Source organism: Coloeus monedula, assembly GCF_965178545.1.
Source record: "Coloeus monedula genome assembly, chromosome: 15".
Taxonomy (NCBI): Eukaryota; Metazoa; Chordata; class Aves; order Passeriformes; family Corvidae; genus Coloeus; species Coloeus monedula.
Genome location: NC_138795.1, coordinates 16,911,626 through 16,923,781, shown reverse-complemented (window position 1 = coordinate 16,923,781; position 12,156 = coordinate 16,911,626). Strand labels below are relative to the sequence as shown.

Sequence of the window (12,156 nt, the reverse complement as noted above, 5' to 3'; positions counted from 1 at the left end):
GGGATTCATATCTCAAAATACAAGTGTGTCCCTCAAGCCTTACTCTGGACTACATAGTAGAGGGTTGATTTTAAGTACTCATCACCTTTCAGAAAGTATTTTTTTCTGTGTAGCTTGCTCACCTCCCACACATATGAAGCCTTTTCATAGGCCTCCTTCTCAAGCTCAGCCTTTTGAGAAATTACAACAGGTTCTCTTTTAACTTCTGCTTCATATTCCACACACACAAAATTCTGTTCTAGGTGGCTGAAGTAAGTATTTGCTGCAAAACAACAATCACAATTTTAAAAGCAAAAACTCTAATCAGAAATGAAGACAAAGACAAGGCTCTTACAGGAAACAAAGGCCTGAAAGAAAGTCTATTTACACTTAGGAAGAAATTCTACATCACTGTATCACAAGAAAGTACACATGGATAATGTATTATTAAGTTATTCTACTCATGCATCATGGTTTTACATGTACAGTTATTGTGAAAAGCTTTACTGCTGGAGAACTGTCATTGTCTTTCAGGACAGAGAAATCAGGATCATAGCAGAAATGGCACTTGCCTTGGCATCAGGCATGAAATCAAACAATTTCTCAGCCAAAGCCACAATGACCCACCTATTTTCCTGGTTCAAAGGCAGCCTCTCACCCTCCTTGCTCTGCTTTCACAGCCTTTAGTGAGACCTTTGACATATAGCCACAAGCTTGGTATATGTCAGACACGGGGGAAAGAGAATTTAATTCCGTTCCATTTTAAGGAAGCATAAATTTATCAAAGTGCTTAACATTTAGTCATGTCCACCTTCAAGGGATGGTTAAGAATTTCTCTTCCATCCTGATAATGATAAGACTTTGGTGTTTGCAGGATTGTTTTTTGGTGTTCGCAGGATTGCCAGTCATAATGGGGACTAGCAATTCTCCTTAAAAAATAAAACCCAAAACTCTGAAAAACCCACCCCCAAGATGTACAACAAAGAAATCTGCTCTGTAACAAATAGACGGGAGGCTCACACAGGAGCTCAGACCACAGACCCCAGACAAGGGCATTTCTTTGACTGTGAAAAAAAGGAAAAAGCCTGGAACCACAGCTGTGGGCCTCATGTAACAACTAGGGCAAACTGAACATTTATACCTCCCTTTTAGTCACTTCCAACTATATCATAGTTAACTCCTCCACCTGCTCTGTCTTGGGACAGAGGGAGCACTTCTCCTTGTCCAAGCATCACATAACAGGAAAGTTAAAATTGCACACACAACTGCTCAGATCCCAACCATCACAACATGAATCCATGCACAAAGGCTATTATGTTCCTCCTATTAATATGAACCAACGTAAAATGTTTTAAGGGATGTAAGCAATCAGCAGCTCTGTCAAAGACCCAGTTGTCAAAACATCATCTCAAACACACGACCATCCTTTTTCAGTACATGGGCTCTTCGGAAGGTGTGTGACTCTACCACTCTTAATGTAAAATGTGCTGAACCCACAGCTTGGTCATTTGAGTCCAAACCATGCAATATCAAAAAACAAGAAGCCTTCAGACTCATTTTCAGAAGGCCAGCAATAAATTCTGGGAATCGATAAAACACATGCCATGTCTCCACCAGTACCTCCTCCTACAAAGCACCCCAAATTCTCTCCTCAAACCCTTCACAGCTCACATGGTTATCACAGGTCTTCACAACTGGCAGAGAGACATCACCAAAAGAAATGTTACGCAAACCATTTCTCCTTACCATGGATAATATTTGATTTCTCACTTGTGCATGTGACAAGCAAGAGCACTTCTTACAGAGGCATTTTAAGGAAACACTTCTGGGAAAGTCTTTCTCTTTCCAGCTGTAAACATGAAAGGCAGGTACAGAGCAGCCAGGCAAATGCAACAGATCTGATCTTTCACACACTATCGGAGAAAAAGGACCACCTCCAGACCATCAAAAGAGCAAGGCAGGAAGTGAAAACCTGGAGAAAGAAAGGGATTACAACACACTCTTCTAGATCATGTAAGTAAGCATAGGTAATTCATTCAGATGTTTAGTATGTAGTGAACACACAGCTTGTTCTTCCCAAAGTTTCCATATGGTACTTGCTATAAGTACGTGACTAAACTGTGAAGTTACAAAATTATAACGATATGCAAACACATACAAAGAACCTCCCAGGGCTTTCCATACACATGGAATAACATGTCTCCTAGCCAAATATTTGGGGAACGAAAACCTCACATTTCAGATAGGCACTGAACAAGGAAAGGAGGAAAATATTCCTTTGTGTACTTTAGCAGACCCTCATGCTCTACTCCCAAGACTTGCATTACAATCCTTTACAAAATCCGTGGTATTCCTTGACCCGCATAATTTGCAAACACTTGGCACCACGAGCAGTCTCCCAGATCATTTCTCTTCAACGTGCCACAAAATCTCACTACAAACTTTACATAAATATTTACGTATCTAGGAGGATAGGTAACTCTTGTCACTGCTGTTCCGTGAAGAAACCTCAAAGTTCTAAAACTACGAGAGTACGAGAGCTGTGCACCTCAGGAGAGACGATGTCAGTGTATTTCTCCATACAATCTTCACCTCCCTATACCTCCTCTAGCTCCATGGATATATCACCTCTCACCCGACAATAGATTTTGCCACAGCATGTATTTTAAAACGAGGACATATACCGTTCTTTTTCAGCGCTACTTGATAAAAACACACAGACCCAAAAGAAGGAACCGCAAACTACCAACAGCCTCTCCGAACACATTTTAAACTGAGCATGGCAACCACATCCACTTCATTGCAAAAAGAGGCATCAAAGTACAGCTCGTCGATGAACGAGGCTTTCCTTCCTTGTCAGCAATTGCAGAAAACAGAACAAGGATGAAAAGAGGGGAGAAATAAGAGACGAAAGCATCACGAAACAAAATGGTATGGGGCACTCACCGGGAGAGCGGCGGGGTCAACGGGACGAGCGCCGGCAGGGTCCTCCTCCCCGAGCAGCGGCGCGGGCTCGTCGGGCGGCGGCCGGGCCGGCAGGGTGTCGCAGCAGCTGCCGCCCGAGAAGCGCAGCTGGCTCTTGCGCGAGTCGGCCGTGAGCGACACCTCGTGCGAGTAGGACTGCAGGAAGGCGCGCACGCCGTCGATGCCCACGAAGTGCGAGACCGGCACGCCGCGCAAGACGCCGCTGTCGGCCGCCAGCAGCTGCTCGCGGCGCCAGCGGCGCAGGCGCAGCGCCAGCAGCAGCAGCAGGAAGGCGACGAACAGGCAGGACACGGCGGCCACGGCCAGCACGAGCCAGCGCGTCAGGCTGCCGGCCGGCTCGCCCGGCGCCGCCGCCTCGGCCGCGCTGCCCAGCTCGGCCAGCAGCTCGGCCACGCTCTCGGCCAGCACCACGCTCAGCGTGGCCGTGGCCGACAGCGCCGGCCGCCCGTGGTCCTTCACCACCACCACCAGGCTCTGGCGCGCCGCGTCGCGGGCCAGCGGCAAGCGCGCCGTGCGCACCTCGCCGCTGTGCAGCCCCACGCGGAACAGCCCCGGCTCCGTCGCCTTGGCCAGCTCGTACGACAGCCACGCGTTCTGACCCGCGTCCGCGTCCACCGCCACCACCTTGGCCACCAGCGCGCCGGGCTCCGACGAGCGCGGCGCCAGCTCCACGCCCGACCAGCCCCCCTTGCCCGATGCCCCAGGCGGAGCCGCGGGCGGGTAGAGCACCTGCGGCGCGTTGTCGTTCTCGTCCACGATCAGCAGCCGCACCGACACGTTGCTGCTCAGCGCCGGCGCGCCGCCGTCCTCCGCACGCACCCACAGCTCCAGCTCGCGCACCTCCTCGTAGTCGAAGGAGCGCAGCGCGTACAGCGCGCCCGTCTCCGCCTGCACCGACACGTACGACGACAGCGGCGCGCCCCGCACCCGCCCCTCCCACAGCCGGTACCGCACGCGCGCGTTCTGCCCCCAGTCCGCGTCCGTCGCGCGCACCGTCAGCACCAGCGCGCCCGCCGCGTTGTTCTCCGCCAGCCGCGCGCTGTAGCGCTCCTGCGCGAACACCGGCGCGTTGTCGTTCACGTCCAGCACCCGCAGCGCCAGCACCGCGCTGCTCTGCAGCGCCGGCGACCCGCCGTCGGCCGCCCGCACCGTCACGTTGTACTCTGACACCTGCTCACGGTCCAGCTCTCTCGCTGTCACCACGCTGTAGTAGCTGCCGTGGGAGCTCTGCAGCCGGAACGGGACGTCCCTGTCGAGAGAGCAGCGCACCTCGCCATTCACCCCCGAGTCACGATCCTGCACGTGCAGCAGGGCCACAACAGTTCCCGGTGGGGCGTCCTCCGAGATCTCGTTCAGGGCCGACCTCACTGAAATCTCTGGCTCATTGTCGTTGACGTCTGTGACGGTGATAACAACTTTCGCCGTGTCAGAGAGCTCTCCTCCGTCATGTGCCTGCACCTCCAGTTCGTGGGAGGAGATTTTCTCGAAGTCCAAATGGTCTTTAACAGTTATTTCTCCTATGTCAGAGTCAAGATAAAAAAGTTCTGAGGCTCGGTCTGAAATTTTATGGAAGCTGTATTTCACCTGCCCGTTCAGACCCTCGTCGGCGTCGGTGGCAATAAGGGTGACGAGGACAGAGCCCACGGGCACATCCTCGGGCACATGTACCGTGTACTCCGCCTGGCTGAACACGGGCGCGTTGTCGTTCGCGTCCAGCACTGTCACTCTGATCCGAGCCGTGCCCGTCCGTGCCGGATCGCCGCCGTCAATCGCCCTCAGCACCAGCTCGTGAAACGCCGCCTCCTCCCGGTCCAGCCCCTTCGCCAGCACCAGCTCGGGACGCTGATCGCCGCCGGGGCCCGCCTGCACGGCCAGCGAGAAGTGCTCGTCGCCGCTCAGCTCGTAGCTCTGCAGGGAATTCCTTCCTGAATCTGCGTCTTGTGCTTCCCGGAGGGGGAACCGAGACCCGGGAGCAGTCATCTCGCTCACTCTCAATTCTTTTTCTGCCTCTCGAAATGTCGGCGCGTTGTCGTTAATGTCTTTTATTTCCACTTCGATTTCGTAAACCCTCATTTCCCCCGCCACTATCAGCTCACAGCGCAGCACGCATTGCTGCACGCTCTCGCACAGCTGCTCTCTGTCGATCCTCTCCGCCGTCACTAAATGTCCCGTCTTCCCGTGCACAGCGAAATACTGCGTCCTACCTTCGGAGACAATGCGGACGCCGCGGTCTCGGAGCTCCGGCAGCTGCAGCCCCAGGTCCTTGGCCACGTCGCCCACGAACGAGCCCTTGGGCATCTCCTCGGGCACCGAGTAGCGCAGCTGCCCCCACGCCGCCTCCCACGCTGCCAGCAGGACGGCCCAGAGCAGAGCTCGCTGCCGCCGGCCCCAGCGCCTCCCCGCCGCGCACATCTCCGCCGCGGCACCGCCGGCACCGAAACACCGCGAGCAGCTCCCTACCGCCGACCGCCGATCTGTCTCACGCTCCTTCTCGGGCTCGCCGCTCCCGGCCGCCGCCTCTGGCAGTCCTCCGGCCTCGGTTCAGCACGGTTCCGCACCGCGGGGACGATCGCAGACCGTACACCCGCTGAACCAGGAATCCAGCGATCCCGTGACAGAGCCGGTCCGCAGCGGGCGGGGCTGCAGCGCTCCGAGCTTCCTCTCGCTTCTCTCGGTCAACAGCGGCGCCCGCAGCCTCCTGCCGGCACTGCAGGCACCGAGCGCTGCCGAGCAATGCCCGCCCTGCCTTTCCCATGGCAGATCACGGGGACGACACCGACTTCGAATCCCATGTAGCGCGCTCTCCTTCCTCGGCTTTTCTCCTGCCGATCTGCAGAACTCCACCAATGTGAAGGCAGACCCGACTCTTGGGTTTGGTATTTCTACCGCCCTGGAAAAATCCTTGCTAATGTAAATATATGTCAAGTTAAATGTTTGGTTTTCTTTTGCTTGGTTTGGTTTAAATTTGTTGTTGTTGTTATTTAGCTTGTAGAATATTCATAGTTTTCTATCACTACTTACTTTTAGCCGTCGCGGTTGAACGACTGATACAAGGACAACAAAAGAAAACAAGGTCTGTGATAGATTATCTAATGAAACACACCCCTCCGCACCACGGAGAACAAAGAGCTAACCGTTAACCGAAACAGATGGAACTTTAAAAACAATATTTCAATTCATACACCACACGGTCTAAATTAACTACTCCACTATCATTGCCTGAGAATAGATATTTAAAGGCGAGAGAAGGCCGTGTTAATACTCTGGCTCACTTCAAAGTGCAGGAAAGTTGCTTTTTTGAGCACCGCAAGAAGTAAAACAGGTACTTCTGCTGTGGCCTACAGGTGAGCAGGCTGACTGCAGACAGAGAGAAGCTTTCCTTTGCTCCCGATTTTTCTTATACGCCTGTTTTCCTGAGGGTCATCTGTTCTCAAGAGTATTATGAACTGGAGTAGTTAGAGTAATACATAAGTAGAGCCGCACACCCTAAACTATGTGGATCGTTTCTAGAAGTATAAATAGAACTTATTTGAGTGTGTAATCGCTGTCATGATTCCCTTCCACTTTAAAATGTACAAGAGACAGACAGGACAATTTTGCTGAGATAGCTTAGAAACTGAATCCTTCTGTTCAGTATTCCATTATCAACATGATCTACCAGGCCCAGTCACCTCTTTTGGGGAAAAGAAAAAGGCCAAGTACAGTTAAAAGAGGGAACGACTGCCCAGTATGGTAGAAAAACAACAACCAAACCACCAACAATGGAAAATCTCCATCCAAAACAACAAGGAAAAAAACCACCTCCATGAAACCCCCTCCAAAAAACAAACTAACAAAGAGAACCAAAACAAAGAAAAGAACAACCAACCCCCAAAACTGTGCAGACCATTCCCCGGTCCTGTTGATTACCAAAGAGCATAGAAGTGCTGCTACTCGCTGCTTGCTGTGTATGGAATGCGGATAGCTCGTTCTATACTTCAGTGCTTAACGAACACACTCACCAATGCTTCTATAATTTATGATGTTCCTATAGTTTATATAAATTTATATTTGACCAACTCACTCTGTAGTCCCAGGAAGGGTCTCTCCTTTTCTTCTAAATCAAGACTGAAGCTTGGTGGTATTGTTTTAATTCTTGCATATTCATGTTATTGGGATTACTTATTTTTCAATAAAATACGGTAGGACCTCTGAAGCCTCCATTAGTTGTTAGAAGAAGACATATAGACCTGCACACACCGTCTACTTTCACTCGGGGAGGAAAACCTGTCCCTTTTCCATTCAGAGAGCCAGAGGTAGTCCAAAAATGAAAAAACATAAACGAATGAGTTTGTGTCCAGTTATTAAGGAGACCCAAACACATTGTTTCAGGTCAAATCGATCAGGAAGGAAAAATCTGCAACAAGAAGTATCAGTCCTTCTTTCCCGACCTAGTCATGAGGAATCAGAAGATCTCTTTCTACACAGTAAGGATTTGTGTTCACAGTTAATACCGAATACTCTTTTGGTCAGTAAAAGAGTTGTAGACAACACCTCTTAGGTGAATATGAACCTGTGAGCACGACAGAAGCAAGCAGAGGCATTGCTAACTCAGCGCTCTTGCAGGGAGTGCCCTTATTTCCCGGAGAAACGAACCCACAATCCTCATTCACACTAACCGGGGAAACCCAGGGAAAAGGAGAACAATTACTATGAAAGACTCAAGAGAGGGATGGAGCGTGCCACTTTACAGACCTGCGGTGCGTCGGGATCGGCGGGCGGCTCTCCCACGACGGCGCCGCTGCTGCCCGGGCTCGGCTTCTCGCAGGAATCCCCGCCCAGAAGCTCCTCCGCAGACAGGATGGGCACCGGCGGCGGCGGCCAAGCGGCCTCGGGCACGGCGCGCGCCGGCGCCGCCACGCACAGGTTGTAGGAGTAGGGCAAGGTGCCCTCGCAGAAGTCGGCCGGGAAGGCGGCGCCGGCCACCGAGAAGCGCTGCGCGCCCAGGCAGCGCAGCACGGCGGGCGGCCCGGCCCGCCGCAGCCGCGCCAGCACGGCCAGCGCCACGCTCAGCACCAAAAGCGCCGACAGCAGCGCCAGCGCCAGCACCAGGTAGAACTGCAGCTCGCCCGCCGCCGCCTCGGCGCCCGCCGCCCGCTCGCTCAGCTCCGGCAGCGCCTCCTGCAAGCTCTCGGCCAGCACCACGTGCAGCGTGGCCGTGGCCGACAGCGCCGGCTGCCCGTGGTCCTTCACCACGGCCACCACACGCTGCTTGGCCGCGTCCCTCTCGGACACGGCCCGCGCCGTGCGCACCTCGCCGCTGTGCAGCCCCACGCGGAACAGCGCCGGCTCCGACGCCTGCACCAGCTCGTACGACAGCCACGCGTTGCGCCCCGCGTCCGCGTCCACCGCCACCACCTTGGCCACCAGGTAGCCGGCCTCGGCCGAGCGCGGCACCACCTCGAACGGCGCCGCCGCCGCCGGGGCCACGCCTCCCGCCGCCGCGCCACCCGCCCCCGCCGCCGGCCACAGCACCCGCGGCGCGTTGTCGTTGCGGTCCAGCACGAACACGCGCACCGTGGCCGTGGAGCTGCGCGCCGGCGAGCCGCCGTCCTGCGCCCGCACCGCCACCGCCAACTCGCGGCACTGCTCGTAGTCCAAGGAGCGCTGCGCGTACAGCGCGCCGCTCCGCGCCTCCACCGACACCAGCGCCGCCGCGCCCGCGCTGCCGCCCGCCAGCCAGTAGCTCACGCGCCCGTTGGCGCCCGCGTCCGCGTCCCGCGCCTGCACGCGCACCACCAGCGCGCCCGCCGCGTTGTTCTCCGCCACGTACGCGCTGTACGCCGCCTCCTCGAACACCGGCGCGTTGTCGTTCACGTCCGACACCTCCAGCACCAGCTCCCTGCTGCTCCACAGCGCCGGCCTGCCACGGTCCCGGGCCACCACCGTCACGCGGTGCTCGGACGTCTCCTCGCGGTCCAGCGCGCTCGCCGTCACCACCTTGTACGAGCCGCCCGAAGACGCCACGATGGACAGCGGCGCCTCGCCCGACAGCTCGCACGACACCTGACCGTTCTCACCAGAGTCTCTGTCCCGAACTTTCAGCAGGGCCACCACGGTTCCTGTTGGTGCGTCCTCCGGGACCGGGCTAGACAGCGACAGCAGCGTGATCTCGGGCGCATTGTCGTTCACGTCCAGCACCTCTACCTCCACCTTGCAGTGTGCCACCAGGCCGCCTCCATCTCTCGCCTCCACAGCCAGGCTGAACGCGCGCGTATCCTCGAAGTCCAGCGCCTCCTGCAGCGTGATCGTTCCACTCTCTGCATTGAACGCGAACTTCTGAAGCGCCTTGGACGGCATTTTCCCAAAGCTATAGGTGATGCGGGCGTTGCTGCCAGTGTCGGCATCTGAGGCTGACAGGCTCAGTACTGCCCAACCCGGAGGCGTGTCCTCGCGCAGGCTCACGCGATACCGGTCATGCGCGAACACAGGCGGGTTGTCATTGGCATCTGTGACGTTGACCCGAATCTGGACAGTCCCGGACCTCGCGGGGTCCCCACCATCCACTGCTGTCAGCACAAGCTCAAAAGAGCTCTGCTTCTCCCGGTCCAAAGCTGTTTCCAGAACTAATTCTGGCTTACTTCCGTCCAGACTCTCCTTCATGGCCAGGGAGAAGGACGGGTTGCTGGTGAGCTGGTAAGTCAGCAGTGAGTTCCTTCCCACGTCTGCGTCATGGGCCATCTCCAACGGAAAATGAGTCCCTGGAGTGACCCATTCATCGATTTCGAGGTCCAGAGAAGCACTGCTGAAAGCCGGGGAGTTGTCATTCACGTCCTCAATGGCCACCTCGATGTGGAAAACGTTCAGAGGGTTGTGCACCAGCGCCTCGAAGCTGACAGAGCAGGACGCCGACTCGCCGCACATCTCCTCCCGATCCAGCCTCTCATTCACGTACAGGTTCCCGTTTTCCTCGCTCACCGTGAAGTATTGCTTCTCCTCGCTCAGCCGCAGCTTGCGCGCCGGCAGCTCGTCCGCGCTGAGCCCCAGGTCCCGCGCCAGCGGCCCCACGAGCGAGCCTCTGCCCAGCTCCTCGGCCATGGAGTAGCGGACCCGCTCCGCCGCCGCCCGGCACCACAGGCACAGCAGCACCGCGGCCACCAGCGCTCGCCCACAGCCCGCAGCGCGCCTCTGCCGCCGCCTCACCGCCATTCTCTCTCGCCAGCGCTCGCCGCGCTCCTGCCTCCTGCCGCCGCCCTGCCTCCCTTCCAGCCGCTCTCGCCACACAGCGCAGGGGCCGCCGCAGCGCAGCGAGCCCGCTCTGCCCGCCTCGGACGCCGCTGCTCCCCGCCCAGCGCCGTCTCTCGCCGCCGCCGCCGCCGCTGCTGCCCGTGCCGCTGCCGCTCTGGCCGGCGCCGGGCGAGCGAGCAGCCTGCGGGGGCAGGACGCGGCGGCGGCGGCGGCTCCAGCACCGCTCGTTGGCGGCCAACAGCGGCACCCGGAGGCGCCGCGACGCCACTGCAGCCGCCGGATGGCCGCGCTCAAGGGGGCCCGGCTTTGCGCGGGGCTCGGCGGCTGCGCCAAGTCTGGGGTTTCTCTTGGTTTAGAATCAGCTGGCGCAGAAGTCGTTGCTTAATGCTTAGCAGGAACCCTAACGATTACAGCAACAGCAGCAGTCTCCTACCGAAAACCCTTTTTATTTGCAGTCGAATTTTCAAGTCGTATGGTACTGTCCATGACTTTCCCATCTGTGGCCTCATCTGGCAGGAAAACTGAGGGGATATATGTCTTCCAGAGCGATAATGGGGTTATCTCAGACAAATTCAGGAACTGAAGCCAAAATCTGAAAAGACGATGGGTCAGAGATTCTACAGGGTTTATGTATTACTGGTACCTGAGATTTTTTTTTTTCCCAGCACCCAGGAAAATGGGAACCAGCAGGTTAGTCCCTGTGTAGAGTCAGAACTAGAAGGAAGGTTTTCACTTCATTGTGGGTATGACAGTCCAGTTTCTGATGCAGAACAACTAATACAGGTGGAGAAATGTGAAGCCCAAAGTAGTGGATCTGAAATCAGAACCGTGTCACTGCACATAATTGGAAGAGAAAGGGAAAATGCAAAGCATTGTGCACTCATTGGTCTCTGAACATCCTGACACTGACTTGTCTCCCACCCAGAAAAAAATTCAGTGCTTTTGGAATGAGACTTCAAAACCTGTCTTGTAAAAAGAATTAATTCACATTTATACTGCTTTAGTTTGGGGAGGTTTTGGCAAAAGCCCCATCATCTGGCCAGCCCATCTAAGGATGGCATTATCAACTGAATGCTTTTCAGTGATTTTTGATGATTCATACACAAACCCAAATCCTCCTTGTAGGTTGCTTCTGACCCTCACAGTTGGCAAAAACATCTCATGAGAATATAATGCATCATTATTGTACCTAGAAACGAAATGTATTTGTCTGCTTGCTTTCATTCTGAGAAAAAAATGTAAGTATTCAAAAGCTCAGGAATTCTAAACAGACAAACTAAAAGAGGAATGTTCCAAAACAGATGTGGTCAATGAACTCAGGGGAATCTCTTTCCCTCTTCTATCACATGCACTGTTACACAAGTGTAACGATTTCTTGTAAAGCCATGTGTGCATATCTATTCTTCCAAAATAAAACTAAAAGACAAATGTATTGCACTCATGTTCTGACATCCAAAACTGCTGTAATATGAGCAAGAGGCACTAATACATGATTAAATACTCAAAAGCATGCATTGTTTTTCTACTTTGAGGCCTGCTCATCTCTGACAAAAACAAAGCTGTATGTTTAAAGGATTTATCATTGGTATCTTACTCAGACTATGTATTTTGAGAAAGTAGAACAGATTTTCTCTTAGCTTCTCTTTGTTTTTCTCACAAGAAGTTTTGTCTTAGGCAACTGAAGTAAACATTTGCTTCAAAACAACTCACACAGATTCAAATGTAGAAGCACATTCCAGAAATGGAGGGAACAAATCACAACCTTTCAGGAAATAAAAAATCCTTTCAGGACCTTTTCAGGCCAGAAAGAAAGTGTAATTATAATTGTGAAGAAACTCTACATCACAGTATTACAGGTATATATGATTTGAACAACAGTAGTTTCCCACAGGAATTAGCAGCTCTTCTACCCATACATCGTCCTTCTAAATGCAGGGTTATTGTACAAATGCTCTATTTTCAGTT

At 54.2% G+C, this 12,156-nt stretch overlaps 2 protein-coding genes across 4 annotated transcripts in view; both read right to left on the bottom strand.

Annotated features, from left to right (window-relative positions):
- LOC309578480 (protocadherin gamma-C5-like) overlaps positions 1-12,156 on the bottom strand; it is a gene marked incomplete at its 5' end in the record, with an annotated part of 214,695 nt that overhangs the window by 191,806 nt on the left and 10,733 nt on the right. The window contains one exon of one of the 3 annotated variants that reach the window (XM_082291156.1): positions 2,926-5,456. The exons of 1 other annotated variant lie outside the window; for it this stretch is intronic. In XM_082291156.1, coding sequence (XP_082147282.1) covers positions 2,926-5,376 — 2,451 coding nt within the window. Of the gene's footprint in view, positions 1-2,925; positions 5,457-12,156 lie in introns of those variants that run through there. One more of the 3 variants, XM_082291161.1, reaches the window with a different exon arrangement.
- On the bottom strand, positions 7,654-10,273 carry LOC309578636 (protocadherin gamma-B5-like; the record flags this gene model as incomplete). The annotated part of the gene is made up of 1 exon (XM_082291400.1): positions 7,654-10,273. Exon 1 carries the CDS (start codon positions 10,150-10,152, stop codon positions 7,654-7,656), a length of 2,499 nt encoding a protein of 832 aa, XP_082147526.1. The 5' UTR covers positions 10,153-10,273.